The 27935-nt window shown below is 43.3% G+C and overlaps 1 protein-coding gene across 1 annotated transcript in view; it reads left to right on the top strand.

Moving 5' to 3' along the window:
• Positions 1-27935, top strand: part of CHAF1A (chromatin assembly factor 1 subunit A) — a 251216-nt gene that overhangs the window by 164021 nt on the left and 59260 nt on the right. Inside the window, exon 12 of the mRNA XM_044306655.1 lies at positions 12345-12817. Within this exon, the coding sequence (XP_044162590.1) occupies positions 12345-12817 (473 nt within the window). The remainder of the gene's footprint in view (positions 1-12344; positions 12818-27935) is intronic.

Genomic DNA, 27935 nt, shown 5'->3' with positions numbered 1-27935 from the left:
GCATGGAGCGTCTCTATGGGCGGGCCGGGCGACGCACGTATCCCTTAGTAGGCTGGTGCGGCGCATGGCCTACGCAGTCATGCAGGGCGCAGCTAGATGACGTCAGACGCCGGGATTTTTAAAAAAGACGACCGCGGTTCCTTTCGGCCCCTCGCCTGCTACACCGCGATGTCTGAGACACCTGCTCCCCGCCAGGAAGGTCCTGATCCTTCTGCTTCCAGTACCATGAGTCCCCTTCTGGGGGGTGTATATTTCAGGGGTTTTTTTAAGCCTGAATTACTAATGCTGGGATATCTGGTTGCTTCCTTCTGCAGGGCAGCAAGGAGTTAAAAACCAAAACAAAACCCTTAAAATGCTGTGCTTGTTCCAAGCGTCTCCCTGAAAATTATAAAAAGAGGCTATGCAAACCTTGCACTTCGGAGATTTGGAAAGAGGAGCAACCAGATATACTCTCGGAAATGAAGTCTTTTATTTCAGACGAGATTAAGTCCTCTTTAGCCTCCTTATCTACCCCCTCCAGCAACCCCATCCCTTCTAAGAAACGCAAAGTATCCGTTATTTCTTCTTCTGAGGGCGAAGAGGTTGAAGTGGCCTCTGCCTCGTCCAGACAATTTCCTAATGAGGAACCCTTGTCGGATGGACAGATTCTTGAAGAGGATAAAAAATACTTTTTTTCTGCTGATGAAATGGAGGAGCTGCTCCGAGCAGTCAGGTCTACTATGGGCATTGAAGATACTCCTAAACCCCGTACGGTACAGGATGAAATGTTTGGGGGTCTTAGATCTAGGTGTTCTATTGTTTTCCCCATCAATGAAAATATAAAAGAAATTATATTGGAGGAATGGTCAGATCCAGAAAAGAGACTTGGCGTTCCTAAAGAATTTAGGAATAGGCTCTGCTTTGACCCGTCTGAAAGCAAAATATATAACCAGACGCCTAAGGTTGATTTGCAAGTGGCCAAGGTAGTAAAAAAGACCGCCCTACCCTTTGAGGATTCCTCTCAGCGAGACGCGAGATGACGCGCTTAGCCGGCCAGCGCATGCAGGCCGGCATTTCGCCAAGGGGGGACGCGTCATCAGCTTGCTGGTCCTTTTGGTCGGTTGGATCCAGCAGAGGAGCAGGCTTCAGAGTGAGTACACCAAACACCCCACACTAGCCCCAGATCTCCCCCTGCACCCCAATTAACCCTTTGATCACACCTTTGATCGCCCCTGTCAATCACTAGTGAAAGGAAAAAAGTGATCAGTGTATTTCACTGGTATTGACAGTTAAATTTTAGGATAGTTTAGGCCCCTTGGTTAGGTAGTTTAGGGATCAGTTGGCGCCCAGCCCACCGCACCGCAGTCCCTTTTTCGCTGATTAGCGTATCGCTAATTGGCATTTGTACTTTTATAGTATCTGGAAGTGATCAAAACTGATCAGTCAGATCTATAATAGTATTAGTGTCACTTTAGTTTGCCCTCCACCCAAAACGCAGTGTTTGCCCGATCATGCCTGATCAGTCGCCCACACGTGCGTTCACCCACGCCCGCCCCACTGCAGTGACAAAATATTTATTATTTTTTTTATCACTGCACATTTACTTTACACGCGCTGCGGCGATAAAAAAAATCTGTTTTGATATTTTTTATCAACCGCAGCGGCCTCCGGTACTTCTCTAGCCTCCCATTTGTAAGACAGGCTTGCTTTTTTTTCTTGGGTAGTCTTTGGGGGAACTAAAATACCCCTAAATTTAGTTCCCCCAAATGTCAAACAGGGGGTATTCTTCTGAAGAGGCCTACAGGCTTCTGACCCAGTCGGATGAGGAATGGGAACCCTCATCTGACGAATCTAGCGGGTCAGAATATGAACCTGTAGAAAGCAGTGACACTCTGACCCAAAGTTCAGATGAGGCGGCTGAGGTCCCTGATAGCACCAGGCGTACCCGGCCATGTGTCGCTAGACCACAGGTTGTGCAGGATCCGCTTCAAGGGCAGCAGAGTGGTGCTGGCGCTGTCGGATTACGTGGTGAGGCATACACCAGCAGCGCAGCCCTCCCTGGACCTAGTACCAGCACTGCCGTAGAACATGGTGAAGTGGCGAGCACCAGAAGGGCAGTTGAAGCTGGTACAGTGGCACGAGCAGTAGTTACCCCGTCGCAGCCACCGCAAAGACGGCCCCGTAGACCCCCTAGAATCCCTGAGGTGCTGGCAAACCCTGATTGGCAGTCCCCAACTTCAGCCGCACCTGTAGTTCCCCCTTTCACCGCCCAGTCTGGAGTTCGGGTTGGGACAGCTCAGATTTTTTTGAGCTGTTCTTGACTGCGGAGCTCTTGGACTTAGTTGTGGCTGAAACAAACCGGTATGCAACACAATAACCGCCAACCCGGGAAGCTTTTATGCCCAGCTTTTCCGGTTGAAACCAGTCCAAGTTTCCGAAATTAAAATTTTTCTGGGCCTTCTCAACATGGGTCTAACCAAAAAGCATGAATTGCGGTCATATTGGTCCACGAACCCAATTCATCACATGCCCATGTTCTCTGCTGCTATGTCCAGGGCACGTTTTGAGGCCATCCTGCGTTTCCTGCACTTTAGTGACAATAGCACCTCCCATCCCAGAGGCCACCCAGCTTTTGACCGACTCCACAAAATTCGGCCCCTCATAGACCATTTCAACCAGATATTTGCAGATTTGTATACCCCAGAGCAAAACATCTGCGTAGACGAGTCCCTAATACATTTTACCGGGCACCTTGGCTTCAAACAATACATCCCAAGCAAGCGCGCCTGGTATGGGGTCAAATTGTATAAGCTCTGTGAAAGGGCCACAGGCTATACCCACAAATTTCGTGTCTGAGGGAAAAGATCAGACCCTGGAGCCGGTTGGTTGCCCTGACTACCTGGGGAGCAGTGGGAAGACAGTCTGGGACTTGGTGTCACCCTTATTTGGCAAGGGGTACCATCTTTTATGTGGACAATTTCTACACAAGTGTGGCCCTCTTCAGGCATTTGTTTCTAGAACAGATTGGCACCTGTGGCACCGCGCGAACTAGTCGTGCGGGCTTCCCCCAACGGCTCGTTACCACCAGTCTTGCAAGGGGGGAGAGGGCTGCATTGTGTAACGAAGAACTGCTCGCGGTGAAATGGAGAGACAAGCGTGATGTTTACATGCTCTCCTCCATTCACGCAGACACGACAATACAAATTGAGCGAGCAACCCGTGTCATTGAAAAGCCCCTCTCGGTCCACGACTATAACCTTCACATGGGAGGGGTGGACTTCATGACCAGATGTTGTCTTCGTATTTAGGTTCCCGCAGAACCAGACGCTGGTATAAGGTGTCTGTATATTTGATTCAATTGGCTCTGTATAATAGTTTTGTTCTATACAGTAAGGCTGGGAGAACACGATCCTTCCTCAAATTTCAGGAAGAGATCATCAAGAACCTCCTGTACCCAGGAGGTTCCGTGGCCCCATCCACCAGTGTAGTTAGCCGTCTACACGAGCGACATTTCCCCAATGTCGTTGCCGGTACCTTAACCCAACAGTCACCCCGAAAAAGATGTTGTGTCTGTAGCAGGAGTGGAATAAGGCGTGACACCCGCTATTTCTGTCCTGACTGTCCTGACCAACCTGCCCTATGCTTAGGGGAGTTTTTCCGGAAGTACCACACACAGGTACACCTAGCATAGAGATCACATCTCACCAGGACAGGCACAAAGGGCTATTAGGGCCCATTCACCCATGTATGCTCAATATAAGGAGACTAGCAGAAACTCCTAATGCTGGCCATACATGTAATGATCGCGGAGAACCTCAAATGCCAGGGCAGTACAAACACCCCACAACTGACCCCATTTTGGAAAGAAGACACCCCAAGGTATTCGCTGAGGGGCATATTGAGTCCATGAAAGATTTTTAATTTTTTGTCCCAAGTTAGCGGAAAGTGAGACTGTGAGAAAAAACAAAAAAAATCAATTTCCGCTAACTTATGCCAAAAAAATAAATTCTATTAACTCGCCAGGCCCCTCATTGAATACCTTGGGGTGTCTTCTTTCCAAAGTGTGGTCACATGTGGGGTATTTATACTGCCCTGGCTTTTTAGGGGCCCTAAAGCGTGAGAAGAAGTCTGGGATCCAAATGTCTAAAAGTGCCCCCCTAAAAGGAATTTGGGCACCTTTGCGCATCTAGGCTGCAAAAAAGTGTCACACATGTGGTATCGCAGTACTCAGAAGAAGTTGGGGAATGTGTTTTGGGGTGTCATTTTACATATACCCATGCTGGGTGAGATAAATATCTTGGTCAAATGCCAACTTTGTATAAAAAAAATTGGAAAAGTTGTCTTTTGCCAAGATATTTGTCTCACCCAGCATGGGTATATGTAAAATGACACCCCAAAGCACATTCCCCAACTTCTCCTGAGTACGGCGATACCACATGTGTGACACTTTATTGCAGCCTAGGTGGGCAAAGGGGCACACATTCCAAAGAGCACCTTTCGGATTTCGCAGGCCATTTTTTACACATTTTGATTGCAAACTACTTCTCACACATATGGGCCCCTAAATTGCCAGGGCAGTATAACTACCCCACAAGTGACCCCATTTTGGAAAGAAGACACCCCAAGGTATTTTGAGATGGGCATAGGGAGTTCATGGAAGTTTTTTTTATTTTTTGTCACAAGTTAGTGGAATATGAGACTTTGTAAGGAAAAAAAAAAAACATAATTTTCCGCTAACTTGTGACAAAAAATACAAAGTTCTATGAACTCACTATGCCCATCAGCGAATACCTTAGGGTGTCTACTTTCCAAAATAGGGGTCATTGTAGAACCTCAGGAAACATGACAGGTGCTCAAAGTCAGAGCTGCTTCAAAAAGAGGAAATTCACATTTTTGTACCATAGTTTGTAAACGCTATAACTTTTACCCAAACCATTTTTTTTTATTTTTTTTTTGCCCAAACCATTTTTTTTATCAAAGACATGTAGGGCAATACATTTAGTGAAAAATGTATATATGGATGTTGTTTTTTTGCAAAATTTTACAGCTGAAAGTGAAAAATGTCATTTTTTTGCAAAAAAATCGTAAAATTTTGATTAATAACAAAAAAAGTAAAAATGTCAGCAGCAATAAAATACCACCAAATGAAAGCTCTATTAGTGAGAAGAAAAGGAGGTAAAATTCATTTGGGTGGTAAGTTGCATGACCGAGCGATAAACGGTGAAAGGAGTGTAGTGCCGAAGTGTAAAAAGTGGCCTGGTCATGAAGGGGGTTTCACCTAGCGGGGCTGAAGTGGTTAATGACGAGGCCACTTTACACTTCTACACTACTTTCACTGTTTATTGCTCGGTCAAGCAACTTACCACCCAAATGAATTTTTCCTCCTTTTCTTCTCACTAATAGAGCTTTCATTTGGTGGTATTTTATTGCTGCTGACATATTTTTTACTTTTTTTGTTATTAATCGAAATGTAAGGGGTTTTTTTGCAAAAAAATGAAATTTTTCACTTTCAGCTGTAAAATTTAGCAAATAAAACGACATCCATATATAAATTTTTCGCTAAATTTATAGTTCTACATGTCTGATAAAAAAAAAATGTTTGGGCAAAAAAAAAAATGGTTTGGGTAAAAGTTATAGCGTTTACAAACTATGGTACAAAAATGTGAATTTCCACTTTTTGAAGCAGCTCTGACTTTCTGAGTCATGTTTCCTGAGGTTCTACAATGCCCAAACAGTAGAAAACCCCCACAAATGACCCCATTTCGGAAAGTAGACACCCTAAGGTATTCGCTGATGGGCATAGTGAGTTCATAGAACTTTTTATTTTTTGTCACAAGTTAGCGGAAAATGATGATGATTTTTTATTTTTATTTTTTTCTTACAAAGTCTCATATTCCACTAACTTGCGACAAAAAATAAAAAATTCTAGGAACTCGCCATGCCCCTCACGGAATACCTTGGGGTGTCTTCTTTCCAAAATGGGGTCACTTTTGGGGTAGTTATACTGCCCTGGCAATTTAGGGGCCCAAATGTGTGAGAAGAACTTTGCAATCAAAATGTGTAAAAAATGACCGGTGAAATCCGAAAGGTGCACTTTGGAATATGTGCCCCTTTGCCCACCTTGGCAGCAAAAAAGTGTGACACATCTGGTATCGCCGTACTCAGGAGAAGTTGGGGAATGTGTTTTGGGGTGTCATTTTACATATACCCATGCTGGGTGAGAGAAATATCTTGGCAAAAGACAACTTTTCCCATTTTTTTTATACAAAGTTGGCATTTGACCAAGATATTTTTCTCACCCAGCATGGGTATATGTAAAATGACACCCCAAAACACATTCTCCAACTTCTCCTGAGTACGGCGATACCACATGTGTGACACTTTTTTGCAGCCTAGATGCGCAAAGGGGCCCAAATACCTTTTTAGGAGGGCATTTTTAGACATTTGGATCCCAGACTTCTTCTCACACTTTCGGGCCCCTAAAAAGCCAGGGCAGTATAAATACCCCATATGTGACCCCACTTTGGAAAGAAGACACCCCAAGGTATTCAATGAGGGGCATGGCGAGTTCCTAGAATTTTTTTTTTTTTTTTTTTGCATAAGTTAGCGGATATTGATTTTTTTTTTTTTTGTTTTTTTTCTCACAAAGTCTCACTTTCCGCTAACTTAGGACAAAAATTTCAATCTTTCATGGACTCAATATGCCCCTCACGGAATACCTTGGGGTGTCTTCTTTCCGAAATGGGGTCACATGTGGGGTATTTATACTCCCCTGGCTTTTTAGGGGCCCTAAAGCGTGAGAAGAAGTCTGGAATATAAATGTCTGAAAATGTTTACACATTTGGATTCTGTGAGGGGTATGGTGCGTCCATGTGAGATTTTATTTTTTGACACAAGTTAGTAGAATATGAGACTTTGTAAGAAAAAACAAAAACAAACAAGGGGGGGGGGGGGGGGGGTTGGGGTGATCACCCATATAGACTCCCTGATCACCCCCCCTGTAAGGCTCCATTCAGACATCCGCATGATTTTTTACGGATCCATGGATACATGGATCGGATCCACAAAACACATGCGGACGTCTGAATGGAGCCTTACAGGGGGGTTATCAATGACAGGGGGTGATCACCCCCCTGTCAATGATCACCCCCCCCCTGTAAGGCTCCATTCAGACATCCGCATGATTTTTTACGGATACATGGATCGGATCCACAAAAACACATGCATACGTCTGAATGGAGCCTTACAGGGGGGTGATCAATGACAGGGGGGTGATCAGGGAGTGTATATGGGTGATCACCCGCCTGTCATTGATCACCCCCTGTAAGGCTCCATTCAGACGTCCGCATGTGTTTTGCGGATCCGATCCATGGATCCGTAAAAATCATGCGGACGTCTGAATGGAGCCTGACAGGGGGGTGATCAATGACAGGGGGGTGATCAATGACAGGGGGGTGATCAATGACAGGGGGGTGATCAATGACAGGGGGGTGATCAATGACAGGGGGGTGATCAATGACAGGGGGGTGATCAATGACAGGGGGGTGATCAATGACAGGGGGGTGATCAATGACAGGGGGGTGATCAATGACAGGGGGGTGATCAATGACAGGGGGGTGATCAATGACAGGGGGGTGATCAATGACAGGGGGGTGATCAATGACAGGGGGGGTGATCAATGACGGGGGGGTGATCAATGACGGGGGGGTGATCAATGACGGGGGGGTGATCAATGACGGGGGGGTGATCAATGACGGGGGGGTGATCAATGACGGGGGGGTGATCAATGACGGGGGGGTGATCAATGACGGGGGGGTGATCAATGACGGGGGGGGGGTGATCAATGACGGGGGGGTGATCAATGACGGGGGGGTGATCAATGACGGGGGGGTGATCAATGACGGGGGGGTGATCAATGACGGGGGGGTGATCAATGACGGGGGGGTGATCAATGACGGGGGGGGTGATCAATGACGGGGGGGTGATCAATGACGGGGGGGTGATCAATGACGGGGGGGTGATCAATGACGGGGGGGTGATCAATGACGGGGGGGTGATCAATGACGGGGGGGTGATCAATGACAGGGGGGGTGATCAGGGGTTTATAAGGGGTTAATAAGTGACGGGGGGGGGGGTGGGTGTAGTGTGGTGTTTGGTGCTACTGTACTGACCTACCTGAGTCCTCTGGTGGTCGATCCTAACAAAAGGGACCACCAGAGGACCAGGTATGAGGTGTATTAGACGCTGTTATGAAAACAGCGTCTAATATACCTGTTAGGGGTTAAAAAATTCGGATCTCCAGCCTGCCAGCGAGCGATCGCCGCTGGCAGGCTGGAGATCCACTCGCTTACCTTCCGTTCCTGTGAGCGCGCGCGCGCGTTCACAGGAAATCTCGGCTCTCGCGGGAGGACGCGTATATGCGTCCACCCAGAAGAGCAGGACCGCCGGCAGGACGCAATCCTGCGTACGGCGGTCCTGAGGAGGTTAAGGGGGTTTCAGCTAGCGGGGTTGAAGTGGTTAAAATGCATTCAGTTTGCTCTCCATTCTAATAGAAGTCTATGGGACTCAAAACAGATCAGTCTGGTTCCCGTTATGCAAGACTGAAACAAAGTCCTGTCGATAGGACTTTGTTTTCCATCTTGCATAACGGGAACCAGACGGATCCGCTATGTTTTCCCATAGATTTCTATTAGCAGGGATCAAAACGGAATAACTCTTAAAGGCTTCTGTTTTGCATTCCATCCTATAGATTCCGTTTATGTTCCCTTATAATAACCCTGTGATAACGGACGACATAACGCTAGTGTGAACCCACCCTTATGCTGGTCCCCTCATGGCCATGTGTTAGTGAATAGTGACCCCATTACACAGGACCCCAGTCATAACAGTCTTCACATGGGACGTCCATTGATTTCATCCTGAAGTGGTTCTGCTAGGGTTGCCACGATACAAAAATTTTGATTCAATACCATTAAAAAGTATTGCGATTTTGGAACACTCAGACCATAATAGAACTGTCCTATCCTATTTTGTGGGGAACAAGGTGACTAAAAAATTGCTAATTATTTTCCGTTAGTGTTCACCTGTAGAGATGAGCAAATATCATATTTTTAAATACGTTCACACTTCGGTTAGTGGTAAAAGGTGAATTGCGTTGGTGAAAGGTGAATGGATTCCATTACCACGGACCATAACTCAATTCTATGACCGAATGCATAACAGAATACCTTTTTAGAAGCATTCCGTTATTCATTCCGTCATAATAGAAGTCTAGAGATGAAAGTGACCCACAACATCAGGTGAACATCCTATTAATGTAGTTAAGCTATTTACAATCCTGTTGACCGGCCAACATATGTACCAAAAAGTCGCACACAAAAAATACTGTGTTTTCCCGTTCTCCACAGTGTGAATAGCAGCTGATATAGGGAGTCCACTATAGGGAGACCAAAAGTTTGGACACAACTTCTCATTCAGAGTTTTCTTTATTTTCATGACTATGAAAATGGTAGATTCACACTGAAGGCATCAAAACTATGAATTAACACATGTGGAATTAGATACATAACAAAAAAGTGTGAAACAACTGAAAATGTCATATTCTAGGTTCTTCAAAGTAGCCACCTTTTTCTGCTTTGCGCGCTCTTGGCATTTTCTTGATGAGCTTCAAGAGGTAGTCACCTGAAATGGTCTGCCAACAGTCTTGAAGGAGTTCCCAGAGATGCTTAGCACTTGTTGGCCCTTTTGCCTTCACTCTGTGGTCCAGCTCACCCCAAACCATCTTGATTGGGTTCAGGTCCTGTGACTGGAGGCCAGGTCATCTGGCGCAGTACCCAATCACTCTCCTTCATGGTCAAATAGCCCTTACACAGCCTGGAGGTGTGTTTGGGGTCATTGTCCTATTGAAAAATAAATGATGGTCCAACTAAACGCAAACCGGATGGAATAGCATGCCACTGCAAGATGCTGTGGTAGCCATGCTGGTTCAGTATGCCTTCAATTGAATAAATCCCCAACAGTGTCACCAGCAAAGCACCCCCACACCATCACACCACCTCCTCCATGCTTCACGGTGGGAACCAGGCATGTAGAGTCCATCTGTTCACCTTTTCTGCGTCGCACAAAGACACGGTGTTTGGAACCAAAGATCTCAAATTTGGACTCATCAGACCAAAGCACAGATTTCCACTGGTCTAATGTCCATTCCTTGTGTTCTTTAGCCCAAACAAGTCTCTTCTGCTTGTTGCCTGTCCTTAGCAATGGTTTCCTAGCAGATATTCTACCATGAAGGCCTGATTCACACAGTCTCCTCCTAACAGTTGTTCTAGAGATGTGTCTGCTGCTAGAACTCCGTGTGGCATTGACCTGGTCTCTAATCTGAGCTGCTGTTAACCTGCGATTTATGAGGCTGGTGACTCGGATGAACTTATCCTCCGCAGCAGAGGTGACTCCTGGTCTTCCTTTCCTGGGGCGGTCCGCATGTGAGCCAGTTTTTTTTTTTGTAGCGCTTGATGGTTTTTGTGACTGCACTTGGGGACACTTTCAAAGTTTTCCCAATTTTTCGGACTGACTGACCTTCATTTCTTAAAGTAATGATGGCCACTTGTTTTTCTTTACTTAGTTGCTTTTTTCTTGCCATAATACAAATTCTAACAGTCTATTCAGTAGGACTATCATCTGTGTATCCACCTGACTTCTCCTCAACGCAACTGATGGTCCCAACCCCATTTATAAGGCAAGAAATCCCACTTATTAAACCTGACCGGGCACACCTGTGAAGTGAAAACCATATCAGGTGACCACCTCTTGAAGCTCATCAAGAGAATGCCAAGAGTGTGCAAAGCAGTAATCAAAGCAAAATGTGGCTACTTAGAATGACATATTTTCAGTTGTTTCACACTTTTTTGTTATGTATATAATTCCACATGTGTTAATTTATAGTTTTGATGCCTTCAGTGTGAATCTACAATTTTCAGTCATGAAAATAAAGAAAACTCTTTGAATGAGAAGGTGTCCAAACTTTTGGTCTGTACTGTATGTGTGTATATGTATGTGTGTGTGTGTGTATATTATAAAACAATGTATTCTTCATATTCACTTTTGTATATGTAATCCCTAAATGTGATAGTCCTAATAATTCATATCTCTATATACATGATTATTAATGCGAGAATCAATGTCCAGGATTACAGATGTAGCATAGCTAGCGATCAGTTTTCACATAGCATTACTAACCAATCACGACTTTTCCACCTTCACTCTGAAATGTAACAGCAATACACAACAAAGCCAATAGATGGCAGTGTTAACCTAAAGTACCTAATTACACTACACTCGATCTTCCTTTGTTCCATGACTAGTATACACAAATAGAAATTTTATACATAACTTTATTCTGTAACAATAAATAAAATTTATCTGGAACATTTTCAACTTTTTTTTTTATTTATTTAATTTCGCAAAAAAAATAATGTAACCTATCATTTTTTATGGATACTATATTATTTTTAAAATAAATAATTATCTACAATAGACGACATATAATCACACAAAAGGATATATGCCAAAAGCCAGATATGTGCAAGCCAACAACCTATCCAGGAGACAGGTACAGTCAGCATACCTTACAATGGCAGCCTTATGTGCAATGAGACATTCAAGCCAATGATCTGGTAAGCCTCAAAGTTGCTTGATCCCTGCTGGATTGCTTGGGGGGGGGGGGGGGGGGACCTGCGCACCTCTATCATTATTAGGGTGACAAAAGTAGTAAAAAATAAAAAAAAAATTGGTATACCAGCTAACTATTCTCACTCTGGACCCAATCTAACGACGTGTGAATGGACCTCTATGTTCAGGAGATATTGCTGCATGTTCTATAGTGTGTATTTTTCACGCCTCTACTGGTCCATAGTGAAAGGAGCTTGCGTGAAAAACAAAGCATCTGGTGAAATGTGTTTTTCACTGATGGTTGCTAGATGTTCTTCAGTTTTTCTACACCTGCTTGAAAAATGCATGCAATCTGGATGAACAAAAAACTTTTGTATGCAATCGCAGACACAATGTGTGACATTTCCATCAGTTTTTGCCTGAACAGGTCCTGCCTCATTCCATATCCCTTGTGTGAAAGACTCTTTACTTCTCAGATGCTGCAGTTATTATTTAGGCTGACATCTGAAGCTGTTAAACAGTGAGGATCTGAGTTTTCTCCACCCTGGTCACTGCAGGCAGGTTTCAGCTTTGTAATGCAGCTGACACATGCGGTTTATGGAGCGCACGTGTGTATGTGTCTGTGTATTTAAATAGGTGTATGTGAAAATATATATATGTAAAGTTGCGCAAATGCTCAATCTCTTTTTCCTCTGCAGTACTTATGCATCTCCTTCCATTGCTACACGGAAATGTTCATGGAAGCAAAACCATAATTAAGGAGTTTCAAGAGTGCTGTCAACGTGCCATGTTCTCATTCAGTGATGCAGGCAACCCAACAGTTTGCGACTCTGTTAGCCCAAACTCTCGAAATCAAACAAACATTAATATGCCATCAAAAGCTCGATTGAAACGCATCATCTCTGAGAATTCTGTGTATGAGAAGCGTCCAGATCATCGTCTGTGTTGGTATGTGCACTCTGATGTGTTGAAAAGCTTCCAACAGGAAAGCCTACCTGTGCCGTGTCAGTGGACTTATATCACGCAGGTGAATTTGTGTAGCAAAGATGAAATTGGAAACGGTGGCTGCCAAATGCAGACAACGTACACATCTAGCAAGAGAAAAGCTGCTGGTAGTATGCCGATCACAAAGTTTATGAAGAAGGCTAAGGCTTTGGGAACAGTCAGTGATGTGAGTATTTTTTAAGACCATGTTAAGTTTTCATTTAAGAACCTCTAAACACTTGGCTAAATGTATTATTGGCCATATTGCCTCCTTTGCTGTCTTGATTCATTTTTGCATTATACACTGCTTGTTTCCATGGTTACGACCTCCTGCAATCCAGCAGCGGTGGCCGTGCGTGCACATTAAGAAAAAAGCACTAACCTCTCTGGTGGGCAGGATCTTGGAAGTGTACATAGGCTGATGCTTTTTACTATAGTGTGCAAACGTGAACAATGCTGCTGGATTGCAGAGTGGTCATAACCATGGAAATTAGAAAAATATAATGCGATGAAAAAATAAATCAAGAAGCAATATGAATAATTCAAATATATAAAGTGCCTTGTATTAAAGGGGTTTTCCAGAAAGTAACTTATAATAACTTTCAATAGTTATAATGGCTTGTTTTGTCTAGGTAGCAATCATTAGGAGAAATGAAATGGTGTCCTATTGGTGCATGCAAAGCCTGTCCTAATCACACATAAGGACAAGTTACTTTACAACACTGAGGTAAAGAGCTGCCTCATCCTCCTCTCTGCTCTACTTGTCAGGAATTATGATCTTCAGCTGAATCTCTGTAGGATTTGAGTTCATGCGGAGAACTGAAGTACAGAGAGGCTGTGGGGATGTGGCTGTGTCCTGCTGTGTGATTTAGGAAAGGTTTTGTGTACTAGTAGAATGGGTGGCATTTTATTTCTCCTAATGATTGCTCCCCAGACTAAACAAGGCATTATGACTAATGAAAGATATTTGGGAATGTGTTTATAGTAAAGTAATATTTAGGTATTTTCATTTTCTTAAAGGTCCTCTTTAATTCCCTCTTTAATTTTCGGTGAAAGGTCCTCTTTAATTCCCAGAGAACCCTTTTAACTTTGTGTACGTAACAACCCCTTTAATCTTAACAAAATAAGGCTCTTCTTACTCTGCTGTCAGAGACTCGGTTAAGAACCTGTCTGCAGCTTAATTAGAATTAACTGAAAGAACAGCACAATATGCAGTGCTAATCTTGTCAAAATGACACCTCTTTTGGAACCTTGATGAATGGCTATTATTTTTTAGATTGTACTCTGTGCTACCACACATACAGGAGAATACAGCACTACATACCTATTAAATTTAGGGATGTCTAATATAATGTAGACATAATTTCCTCTTCTTGATTCAACCCACGAGACTTCCATGACAACTTGTTCCAGCTACATCTGGTCTCTGCAGAGTTTGCCACACAGACATCTTGGGTTCCTTTATCATCATCTTCCTGACTATTTCAGTGTAAACTCCCCATTCTTGTTCCCCCACAGTATCATCCACCACCAATAATGTTCCCGCTGTGCCCACCAAAACCACCACAGACTACATTTCAGAAACAATAATCGTTAATAATAAAAATAAAGTTACACACATAGCGGTTCCTTCAGTACTTGTCACTATGCCCAGAAAATAGTTAGTGTCCCTCACAGGGTGTTTTCACAAGTTGCATATTTTGTTGCAACTGAAAATTGGTTCAATTGATTTGGATGGGACAGCAAGCACATGATTTCTGCAAGCCGCATTCAGGTAAGGCTACATGCGCACGAACGTTGTTTTTCCATGTCCGTTCTGTGTTCGGACAGCACACCGTGGACTGTTGGCATCGGTATGTCCGTTCCGTAGCCCCGCAAAAAAAAAATAGAACATGTCCTGTTCTTGTCCGCTCTAGGCATTATTACAATGGATTCGCAAAAAATCTCATCAGAGGGTTTGTTTTGTTTTTTTGCGGACGGCAAAACACTGTCGTGTGCATGTAGCCTAAAGGGAACTGATTTTCATTACCGTAAAATTCTGCCACAAAATCTGCAGTGTAGACACTCTTATAGTACAACAGTGTTCCCCCAAAAATAGTGCCAAGCTGCCAATTCCCCCCCCCCCCCCACACACACACACACAGTTATAGTGCTCTCAAAAGTGGCAGCAATAGTAATTCGCTCCCAATGTGCCCTCGCTAGTAAGTGCACCCTTCAGTATTTTTCCCAATGGTGGTAATGCTCCCGTAGTGCATCCATTAGCATTGTGCCCAACCTGTGTCTCAGTAGTAATGCCCATCATAGTAAAAACATTTCCCATAATCCTCAGTATAAAAAAGCCAATCATTTTGCTCCCAGTGTTAATTATGCCTCCATAGTATGTCAAGTAGCAAAATCCACCTATAATGCCTTTCTACAGTGTCCCCAATAGTAGTAAAGCCCATCATAGTGCACGCCAGTAGTAATTCCTCACTGTATTGCTCCCAGAAGCAATAATGCCCCCCCTATCCCAAGTATTAGTAATGCCTTCCTGTAGTGCCCCCATTAGTAGTAGTTTTGTTGCCTCCTCTTAGGAAAGCCCACCACAGTTCGGCCAGTAATAAAGTCCCTATAGTGGATGTACCTTATGTTGTCATACATTTTACAGCTATTAAAAGGCTTATAGCTTCATAAGCTAACAAAAGCTAACACACACACACACACACAATACAAAAAGTCTGCACACCCCTGTTAAAATGTCAGGTTTCTGTAAATCGTTTCAAAAAACAAACTGAAATCTTTTAGGTAGAGGGAAGAAAAAATATAAATAAAATAATATGGTTGCATAAGTGTGCACACCCTTAACCCTTTAGAGACCGGGCTCATTTTCACCTTGAGGACCATGCAATTTTTTGGCATATCTGACCAGTGTCACTTTGTGGTGATAACTTTAAAACGTCCCAGGGGCCAACGGGGTACGTCATGTGTCCCCAACAGGTTAAACTAATACTTTGTTAAAGCACTTTTTGATTTTATTACAGCACTCTTTGGTATGAGTCTATCAGCATGGGACATTTTAACTTGGCAAGATTTGCCCACTCTTTGCAAAAACACTCCATATCTGTCAGATTGCAAGGGCATCTCCTGTGCATAGCCCTCTTCAGATCACCCCACAGATTTTCAATCGGATTCAGGTCTGGGTTCTGGCTGGGCCATTCCAAAACTGTAATCTTCTTGTGAAGCCATTCCTTTGTTGATTTGGATGAATGCTTTGGGTCGTTGTCCTGCCGAAAGATGAAATTCCTCTTAGAAGCCTGAAGGTTTTGTGCCAATATTTACTGGTATTTGGAACTGTTCATAACTCCCTCTAGCTTAACTAAGGCCCCAGTTCCAGCTGAAGAAAAACAGCCCCAAAGCATGATTCTACCACCACCATGCTTCACTGTGGGAATGGTGTACTTTTGTGTAGTGTTTTTGCTCCAAACATATCTTTTGGCGTTATGGCCAACAAGTTCAACCTTTTCCAACATGCTTTTGGGAGACTTCTGATGTGTTTTTACAAAATGTAGCCTGGCTTAGATGTTTTTCTTCGTAAGAAAAGGCTTTAGTCTTGCATCTCTACCCCATAGCCCAGACATGAAGAATACAGGAGATTCTTGTACATGTACCACACAGCCAGTACTTGCCAGATGTTCCTGCAGCTCCTTTAATGTTGTAGGCCTCTTGGTAGCCTCCCAGACCAGTTTTCTTCTCGTCTTGTCATCAATTTTTGGAGGGATGTCCAGTACTTGGCAATGTCACTGTTGTGCCATATTTTCTCCACTTGATGACTGTCTTCCATGGTATATCTAATGCCTTGGAAATTCTTTTGTACCCTTCTCCTGACTGATACCTTTTAACAATGAGATCCCTCTGATGCTTTTGAAGCTCTCTTGACCATGGCTTTTGCTGTGGGATGCGGCTAAGAAAATTTCAGGAAAGGCCAACTAGAGCAGCTGAACTTTATTTGGGGTTAATCAGAGGCCCTTTAACCTGTTGGGGACACATGATGTCCCGGTACTGAAGGACACATGGTGTACCGGTACATCATGTGCATTTCCGATCACCGTTGCGGGCGCTTATCGGAACTGGGTGCCTGCTGAAATCAATCAGCAGGCACCCCCCGTATATCTGTGATCGCGGCAAACCGCAGGTCAATTCAGACCTGCGTTTACGGGTTATTCGGGTCTCTGATGACCAGATAACCCGGCACAGGATTGTGATCGGTGGGGTGATAATACACCACCAATCACCATCCTGTGAGGTGATGGTGACATCACCTCTCAGGATCGCTTCTGATTGGCTGCAGGGCGGGTGGGGGGTTTAGGTTACTACAGCTCTCCTCTCCTCCTCCACTTTTCTGTGTCTGAGAGCGAGGAGAGAGGAGCATGCATTGGCTCTCCTGACCCAGCACCCCCTTCTGACTCTCCACAGTGGTGTTAGCGGGAAACTTGTGTGGGACAGTGTGGAAAAATCAACCTCCTCCAGGTACCTTTCCCCAGGGGGGAGACCCGTGCCCTTACCAGTGGAAACCTGTTGCTCATCAGATATAAGCACAAGAGGGATGTCCTTGTACTATCCATAATTCACGGTAACTGCATCACCCCTGTCCCTGTGCGAGGTACCGCGGCAACAGTCCTCAAGCCCGTCGGCTACAATCAGTATAGTTGCTCTCTCTGATCAAGTCCTCAAGCCATATAACGCCATGCGCAGAACCCGGGCATGGTACAAAAAAGTTGCGGTCTACTTGGTACAGGTTGCCTTGTACAACTCTTTTGTGCTTTCCTGGAGCGCTGGCAACACAGGGACATTCCTCCAGTTCTATGAGGCAGTCCTCTCAAGGACCTGATCTTTTCTGACCGGGAAAGAGCAGGCTGGAGCACCTCGGGAACTGGAGGCACCTGGATCATCCCTGGCCAACACTTTCCAGGTGTGGTCCCCCATACTGCAAATAAGGGACGCACCCAAAAATGGTGCAGTGTGTATCACAGGAGGGGGATACGGAAGGACACCACCACTCAGTGTGACATGTGCCCTGATCATCTGGGCCTCTGCATTATTGGTTGCTTCAGGGAGTACCACACTTCCACTGAGTACTAAATTTTATAATCCCCTTCCCCAATTTAAAAAAAAAAAATATGGTATTCAGACTTGAGACACTAAAATAATAATTTTTTTCAATATTGGGTATCGCTGCGTCCATAAGAATCTGCTCTATAAAAAATACCCCATTACCGAACCCTTCAGATGAACACTCAAAAAAATAAAATAAATTGTTTCAAAACATCTATTTTTGGGCAAATTTTCCATTTTAATCCGTTTTTTTTCCAGTAACAAAGCAAAAGTTAACAGCCAAACAAAACGTAATATTTACCCTGTTTCAGCAGTTTACAGAAAAAACCCATATGTGGTCGTAAACTGCTGTATGACCAAACAGCAGGGCGCAGAAGGAAAGGAGCGCCATATGGTTTCTGGAAGGCAGATTTTGATGGCCTTTTTTTTGGCACCATTTCCCATTTGAAGAACCCCTGATGCACCCCTAGAGTAGAAACTCCATAAAAGTGACCCCATGTAAGAAACGACACCCCTCAAGGTATTCAAAATTTATTTTACAATCTTTATTAACCCTTTAGGTGTTCCTCAACATTTTATGGCAAATGGAGATGAAATTTCTGAATTTCTATTTTTGGTAACCTTGCCTCACAAAAATGTAATATAGAGCAACTAAAAATCCTATGTACACTGAAAATAGTCCCAACAAAACTGCCACCTTATCCCGTAGTTTCCAAAATGGGGTCAATTTTATTGAGTTTCTACTCTAGGGGTGCATCATGGGGGCTACAAATGGGACATGGTGTAATTAAACCAGTCCAGCAAAATCTGCCTTCCAAAAACCACACTGCGTCCCTTACCCTCTACGCCCTACCGTGTGCCCGTACAGTAGTTTACGACCACATATGGGGTGTTTCTGCAAACTACAGAATCGGGGCAATAAATATAGCATTTTTTGACCGTTAACCCTTGCTTTGTTACTGGGGAAAATGGATTAAAATGAAAATTTTGCCCAAAAATCGAAATTCTGAAATTTTATCTCCATATGCTATTAACTCTTGTGTAACACCTAAAGGGTTAACAACGTTTGTAAAAGCAGTTTTGAATACCCTGAGGGGTGTAGTTTCTAGAATGGGTCATTTTTGGGTCGTTTCTATTATGTAAGCCTCACAAAGTGACTTCAGACCTGAAATGGTCCGAAGTTATTCACGCATAAAGTGACACTGGTCAGATTTGCAAAAAATGGCCTGGTCCTTAAGGGGTTAAATGATGGCAGGTGTATGCTGACTCCTAGTTAACGTGATTTTGAATGTGATTGTTCAATTCTGAACACTGCTACACCCCCAATTATAAGAGGGTGTGCACACTTATGCAACCACATTATTATTTTTGTCTTCCCTCCACCTAAAAGATTTTTTTCAATTGAGTGGTACAGTTTATAGGTCACATTAAAGGTGTAAAAAGTTCGGAAATGATTTTTGTCTCAGGGGGGTGTAGACTTTTTATATCCTGTGTGTATGTGTGTGTATATATATATATATATATATATATATATCTATATCTCTATCTATATCTATCTCTCTATCTATCCAGAAAAAGGACTGCACTCCAGCGGGATGAAAGTGAAAAACTTCTTTTAATCGACCATACGGTGCAACGTTTCGGCTCAACTGAGCCTTTCTCAAGCCTTAGAGGTCGATTCCCCAGGAGCGTGCACCCGTTTTTTTTCCTAGTGCAGCCAGTGCCGCCATTTTTCCCTTTGTGTGTGTGTGTGTGTATGTATGTGTATATGTATGTGTATATATATATATATATATATATATGTATATGTATGTATATATATAGCACAGACCAAAAGTTTGGACACACCTTCTCATTCAAAGAGTTTTCTTTATTTTCATGACTATGAAGGCATCAAAACTGAATTAACACATGTGGAATTATATACATAACAAAGTGTGAAACAACTGAAAATGTCATATCCTAGGTTCTTCAAAGTAGCCACCTTTTGCTTTGATTACTGATTTGCACACTCTTGGCATTCTCTTGATGAGCTTCAAGAGGTAGTTACCTGAAATGGTTTTCACTTCACAGGTGTGTCCTGTCAGGTTTAATAAGTGGGATTTCTTGCCTTATAAATGGGGTTGGGACCATCAGTTGCATTGTGGAGAAGTCATGTGGATACACAGCTGATAGTACTACTGAATAGACTGTTAGCTGCTTTTTTATTGCCATAATACAAATTCTAAGTAAAGAAAAACGAGTGGCCATCATTACTTTAAGAAATGAAGGTCAGTCAAACTTTGAAAGTGTCCCCAAGTGCAGTCTCAAAAACCATCAAGCGCTACAAAGAAACTGGCTCACATGCGGACCGCCCCAGGAAAGGAAGACCGAGTCACCTCTGCTGCGGAGGATAAGTTCATCCGAGTCACTAGCCTCAGATATCGCAGGTTAACAGCAGCTCAGATTAGAGACCAGGTCAATGTCACACAGAGTTCTAGCAGCAGACACATCTCTAGAACAACTGTTAAGAGGAGACTGTGTGAATCAGGCCTTCATGGTAGAATATCTGCTAGGAAACCACTGCTAAGGACAGGCAACAAGCAGAAGAGACTTGTTTGGGCTAAAGAACACAAGGAATGGACATTAGACCAGTGGAAATCTGTGCTTAGGTTCTAATTTGAGATCTTTGGTTCCAACCACTGTCTTTGTGCGATGCAGGAAAGGTGAACGGATGCACTCTACATGCCTGGTTTCCACCGTGAAGCATGGAGGAGATGGTGTGGGGGTGCATTGCTGGTGACACTGTTGGGGATTTATTCAAAATTGAAGGCATACTGAACCAGCATGGCTACCACAGCATCTTGCAGCGGCATGCTATTCCATCCGGTTTGCGTTTAGTTGGACCATCATTTAGTTTTCAACAGGACAATGACCCCAAACACACCTCCAGGCTGTGTAAGGGCTATTTGACCATGAAGGAGAGTGATGGGGTGCTGCGCCAGATGACCTGGCCTCCAGTCACCGGCCTGAACCCAATCGAGATGGTTTGGGGTGAGCTGCACTGCAGAGTAAAGGCAAAAGGGCCAACAAGTGCTAATCATCTCTGGGAACTCCTTCAAGACTGTTGGAAGACCATTTCAGGTGACTACCTCTTGAAGCTCATCAAGAGAATCCCATAGTGTGCAAAGCAGTAATCAAAGCAAAAGGTGGCTACTTTGAAGAACCTAGAATATGACATATTTTCAGTTGTTTCACACTTTTTTGTTATGTATATAATTCCACATGTGTTAATTCATAGTTTTGATGCCTTCAGTGTGAATCTACAATTTTCATAGTCATGAAAATAAAGAAAACTCTTTGAATGAGAAGGTGTCTGTACTGTATGTGTGTGTGTATGTATGTATATATATATATATATATATATATATATATATATATATTTATGAAGACGCAGCATACTTGTCAATTGGGTTCAAAATCAGGCCAATATGAACCAGCACTCAAGGTCCCATTGAATAAGAAGGAAGAAGCCAGCAGCAGCACACCATTAACCACTTCAACCCCGCTAGCTAAAACCCCCTTAATGACCAGGCCACACTTTTTCACTTCTGCACTACACTACTTTCACCGTTTATTGCTCGGTCATGCAACTTACCACCCAAATGAATTTTACCTCCTTTTCATCTCACTAATAGAGCTTTCATTTGGTGGTATTTCATTGCTGCTGACATTTCTACTTTTTTTTGTTATTAATCGAAATTTAACGATTTTTTTTGCAAACAAATGACATTTTTCACTTTGTTGTAAAATTTTGCAAAAAAAAACACATCCATATATACATTTTTCACTAAATTTATTGTTCTACATGTCTTTGATAAAAAAAAAAAAAAATGGTTTGGGTAAAAGTTATAGCATTTACAAACTATGGTACAAAAATGTGAATTTCCGCTTTTTGAAGCAGCTATGACTCTCTGAGCAACTGTCATGTTTCCTGAGGTTCTACAATGCCCAGACAGTACAAACACCCCACAAATGATACCATTTCGGAAAGTAGACACCCTAAGGTATTCACTGAGGGGCATAGTGAGTTCATAGAACTTTTTATTTTTTGTCACAAGTTAGCGCAAAATGATTTTTTATTTTTTCTTACAAAGTCTCATATTCCACTAACTTGTGACAAAAAATAAAAACTTCCGTGAACTCACTATGCCCATCACAAAATACCTTGGGGTGTCTTCTTTCCAAAATGGGGTCACTTGTGGGGTAGTTATACTGCCCTGGCATTCTAGGGGCCCAAATGCGTGAGAAGTACTTTGCAATCAAAATTTGTAAAAAATGGCCTGCGAAATCCGAAAGGTGCACTTTGGAATATGTGCCCCTTTGCCCACCTTGGCTGCAAAAAAGTGTCACACATGTGGTATCGCCATACTCAGGAGAAGTTGGTGAGTGTGTTTTGGGGTGTCATTTTACATATACCCATGCTGGGTGAGAGAAATATCTCGGCAAAAGACAACTTTTCCCATTTTTTTTTTTATACAAAGTTGGCATTTGACCAAGATATTTATCTCACCCAGCATGGGTATATGTAAAATGACACCCCAAAACACATTCCCCAACTTCTCCTGAGTACGGCGATACCAGATGTGTGACACTTTTTTGCAGACTAAATGCGCAAAGCGGCCCAAATTCCTTTTAGGAGGGCATTTTTAGACATTTGGATCCCAGACTTCTTCTCACGCTTTAGGGCCCCTAAAAAGCCAGGGCAGTATAAATACCCCAAATGTGACCCCATTTTGGAAAGAAGACACCCCAAGGTATTCAATGAGGGGCATGGCGAGTTCATATAAATTATTATTTTTTTTTTTTTTTTTTTTTGCATAAGTTAGCGGAAATTGATTTTTTTTTTTTTTTTTTCTGTCTCACTTTCCGCTAACTTGGGACATAAATTTTAATCTTTCATGGACTCAATATGCCCCTCACGGAATACCTTGGGGTGTCTTCTTTCCGAAATGGGGTCACATGTGGGGTATTTATACTGCCCTGGCTTTTTAGGGGCCCTAAAGCGTGAGAAGAAGTCTGGAATATAAATGTCTAAAATTTTTAACGCATTTGGATTCCGTGAGGGGTATGGTGAGTTCATGTGAGATTTTATTTTTTGACACAAGTTAGTGGAATATGAGACTTTGTAAGAAAAAACAAACAAAAAAATATTTCCGCTAACTTGGGCCCAAAAAATGTCTGGAGCCTTACGGGGGGGGTGATCAATGACAGGGGGGTGATCACCCATATAAGACTCCCTGATCACCCCCCTGTAAGGCTCCATTCAGACGTCCGTATGATTTTTACGGATACATGGATCGGATCCGCAAAAAAACATACGGACGTCTGAATGGAGCCTTACAGGGGGGTGATCACCTCATATGCACTCCCTGATCACCCCCTGTAAGGCTCCATTCAGACGTCGTATGTGTTTTGCGGATCCGATCCGTGGATCCGTAAAAATCATACGGACGTCTGAATGGAGCCTTACAGGGGGGTGATCAGGGAGTCTTATATGGGTGATCACCCCCCTGTCATTGATCACCCCCCCTGTAAGGCTCCATTCAGACGTCGTATGTGTTTTGCGGATCCGATCCGTGAATCCGTAAAAATCATACGGACGTCTGAATGGAGCCTTACAGGGGGGTGATCAATGACAGGGGGGTGATCACCCATATAAGATTCCCTGATCACCCCCCTGTAAGGCTCCATTCAGACGTCCGTATGCGTTTTGCGGATCCGATCCGTGGGGGTGATCAGTGGTTCATAAAGGGTTAATAAGTGACCAGGGGGGGGGGGGGTGTAGTGTAGTGGTGTTTGGTGCTACTTTACTGAGCTGCCTGAGTCCTCTGGTGGTCGATCCAAACAAAAGGAACCACCAGAGGACCAGGTAGCAGGTATTTTAGACACGGTTATCAAAACAGCGTCTAATATACCTGTTAGGGGTTAAAAAAAAAAAACACATCTCCAGCCTGCCAGCGAGCGATCGCCGCTGGCAGGCTGGAGATCCACTCGCTTACCTTCCGTTCCTGTGTGCGCGAGTTCACAGGAAATCTCGGCTCTCGCGGGAGGACGCGTATATGCGTCCACCCAGAAGAGCAGGGCTGCTGGCAGGACGCAATCCTGCGTACGGCGGTCCTGTAGTGGTTAAGCTAAAAAAAAATACGTGTGGTTTATTCATCCAGTGTCATGTAGTGATGTTTAAAAAAAAGAAAAATAAAAAAAATATATATATTTGAGAAAGACCGCATTGAAACGTTGCACAGAGGGGAATAAAGGATCCACTTTCTTCATTTTACTTGGAGGTGCTGCCTTATTCTTTGGATACTATACTCATCTAACTGTTGGAGCCTGCGGTTGAGAGGACTTGCACTGCTGTGATTCTCTTTTGTTAGATATATATATATATATATATCTATCTATCTATCTATCTATATCTCTCCAGAAAAAGGACGGCACTCCAGCAGAATGAAAGTGAAAAGCTGCTTTTAATCGACCAAACGGTGCAACGTTTCGGCTCAACTGAGCCTTTCTCAAGCTTGAGAAAGGCTCAGTTGAGCCGAAACGTTGCACCGTATGGTCGATTAAAAGAAGCTTTTCACTTTCATTCTGCTGGAGTGCCGTCCTTTTTCTGGATATATTGGTTGGGGTAAGAGGTCGATTCCCCAGGAGCGTGCACCCGTTTTTCTCCTAGTGCAGCCAGTGCCGCCATTTTTCCTTTGTGTGTGTGTATGTGTATATATATATATGTGTGTGTATGTGTATATATATATGTGTGTGTGTATATATATATATATATATATATATATATATATATATATATATATATATATATATATATATAGTATATAGTATATGTATAAATAATATAATCTCTATCTCGCAGCAACGTTTCAGCTCTACTAAATGGAGCCTTTGTCAAGCTGTGTTAACATGTGCCATACATGAGATATAAATACTAGTGTCAATCAGGTGTAACTTAATTACATAGTTATCAATAAAAAATCTAAATGTGATTACAGTTCAAAATTCCAAAAAAAAATCATACTTATACAGTGTTTATTCCATTTGTGACATGATTACATAGAACCATACGTTTCTAAAAATCATCTAGTGCATACAGTCCATAAGGTGACATTATCCCTGTTGATAAATTGATCAGGTGTATAGAATAAATCTATTGTGCCTAATAGGGCTGCACGATATGGGAATTTTGTGCGATTGCGATTAGGGCCATAAATTTTTTTTTTCCACAAGTATTGACGGTTAGGTTTAGGATAGTTTAGGCCCCTTTGTTAGGCAGTTGGCGTTGGTTAGGGCCCAGTCCACCGCACCGCAGTCACTGATTCGCTGATTAGCGTATCGCTAATCAGCATTTGTACTTTTATAGTATCTGTAAGTGATCAGAACTGATCAGTCAGATCTTATAATAGTATTAGTGTCACCTAATCGGTGTTTGCCTGATCGTTCGCCCACGCCCGCCCCGCTGCAGTGACCAAAAAATTTTTTTTTTATCACTGCACAATCACTTTACAAGCGCTGCGGCGATAAAAAATAAATAAATCAGTTTTCATATTTATCAATCGCAGTGGCCTCCGGTACTTCGCTAGCCTCCCATTTGTAAGACAGGCTTGCTTTTCTTTTCTTTTTTTCTTGGGTAGTCTCAGGGAATACCCCCTAAATTTAGTTGTCCAAATGGCAAATAAGGGGTATTCTTCTGAAAAGGCCTAAAGCCCAGCCCACCGCACCACTAACACCAAATTTGCAGATTTGTATACCCCTGAGCAAAACATCTCCGTAGACGAGTCCTTTATACATTTTACCGGGCGCCTTGGCTTCAAACAATACATCCCAAGCAAGCGCGCCTGGTATGAGGTCAAATTGTATAAGCTCTATGAAAGGGCCACAGGCTATACGCACAAATTTCGTGTCTGAGGGTAAAGATCAGACCCTGGAGCCAGTCGGTTGCCCTGACTACCTGGGGAGCAGTGGGAAGACAGTCTGGGACTTGGTGTCACCCTTATTTGGCAAGGGGTACCATCTTTATGTGGACAATTTCTACACAAGTGTGCCCCTCTTCAGGTATTTGTTTTTATAACAGATTGGCTGCTGTGGAACCGTGCGACCTAGTCGCCGGGGCTTCCCCCAACTGCTCATTACCACCAGTCTTGCAAGGGGGGAGAGGGCTGCCTTGTGTAACGAAGAACTGCTTGCGGTGAAATGGAGAGACAAGCGTGACGTTTACATGCTCTCCTCCATTCACGCAGACACGACGATCCAAATTGAACGAGCAACCAGTGTCATTGAAAAGCCCCTCTGTGTCCACGACTATAATTCGCTCATGGGAGGGGTGGACTTCAATGACCAGATGTTGGCTCCCTATTTACTGTCCCGCAGAACCAGACGCTGGTATAAGCAGGTGTCTGTATATTTGATTCAATTGGCTGTATATTATAGTTTTGTTCTCTACAGTAAGGCCTCAAATTTCAGGAAGAGATTGAGAACCTCCTGTATCCAGGAGGTTCCGTGGCCCCAACCACCAGTGTAGTGAGCCGTCTACACGAGCGACATTTCCCCAGTGTCGTTTCTGGTACCTCAAACAAACCGCCACCCTGAAAAAAAATGTTGTCTGTAGCAGGAGTGGAATAAGGCGTGACACCCGCTATTTCTGTCCTGACTGCCCTGACCACCCTGCCCTATGCTTAGGGGAGTGTTTCCGGAAGTACCACATACAGGTACACTTAGCATAGGGATTGCATCTCAAAGGACAGGCACTCAGGGCACTTAGGGCCATTTCACTCCCAGGTGCTGCAAACCTGTCCTTTCACCTGGGACAAAGTGCATAATGTACTTCGACACATATCTGGGCGATTTGCGCTTTGCACATTGTCCCATGGGGAAGGAGAGGTTTGTCCTATAAAAGATAATAAAAAAAGCAAAACAAGAAAAAATCACCGGTAATAAAAAAAGTTAATGTTCTGTTCAAATGTTATTATAAAGTTCATGTTAATAAATTTATTGCGTTGTGGCCTGTTTTTTTTTCTGGTTTTTTTTACCTTCTAGGTGGACCAACCGATGAACCAGCTGCAGCACTGATGTGCATTCTGACAGAAGCATTGCGCTGCTATCAGATTACACAAAAGTCTGTGTATGCGGCGCTGCAAGACAAGATTTCTCCTCTGCAGTAAAAAAAGATGTTTGCCGAAGCTTATGAGCTGAGGGGGCGGTGGTGTTCATATGCTTTGGCAAACAAAAAAAGAATCATCATTTTCCGCTAACTTGTGACAAAAAATAAAAACTTCTATGAACTCGCTATGCCCATCAGCGAATACCTTAGGGTGTCTTCTTTCCAAAATGGGGTCACTTGTGGGGTAGTTATACTGCCTTGGCATTGTAGAACCTCAGGAAACATGACAGGTGCTCAAAGTCAGAGCTGCTTCAAAATGTGGAAATTCACATTTTTGTACCATAGTTTGTAAACGCTATAACTTTTGCGCAAACTAATAAATATTCACTTATTGCATTTTTTTAATCAAAGACATGTAGAACAATAAATTTAGATAAAAATGTATATAGAAATGTAGTTTTATTTGTATATGAAACTGAAAGTGAAAAATGTCATTTTTTTGACAAAAAATCGGTAAATTTCGACTTAATGTAAAAATGTCAGCAGCAATTAAATACCACCAAATGAAAGCGCTATTAGTGAGAAGAAAAGGAGGTAAAATTCATTTGGGTGGTAAGTTGTATGACCGAGCAATAAACCATGAAAGTAGTGTAGTGCAGAATTGTAAAAACTGGTCCGGTCATTAAGGGTGTTTAACCACCTCCCGACCGCCGTACGCGTATATGCGTCCGGGAGGTGGTTGTTTTACTCCTCCTGGACGCATATACGCGTCCTCTCGCGAGACGCGAGATTTCCTGTGCAGGCGCGCGCGCTCACAGGAACAGAAGGTAAGCGAGTGGATCTCCAGCCTGCCAGCGGCGATCGCTCGCTGGCAGGCTGGAGATCCGAATTTTTTAACCCCTAACAGGTATATTAGACGCTGTTTTCATAACAGCGTCTAATATACCTCCTACCTGGTCCTCTGGTGGTCCCTTTTGTTAGGATCGACCACCAGAGGACTCAGGTAGGTCAGTACAGTCCCACCAAACACTACACTACACTACACTACACCAAACACCCCCCGGTC

Source organism: Bufo gargarizans, chromosome 1 (assembly GCF_014858855.1).
Source record: "Bufo gargarizans isolate SCDJY-AF-19 chromosome 1, ASM1485885v1, whole genome shotgun sequence".
Lineage (NCBI taxonomy): Eukaryota > Metazoa > Chordata > Amphibia > Anura > Bufonidae > Bufo > Bufo gargarizans.
The sequence above is the reverse complement of the archived record's forward strand: the minus strand, read 5'-3'. Positions and strand labels throughout refer to the sequence as shown.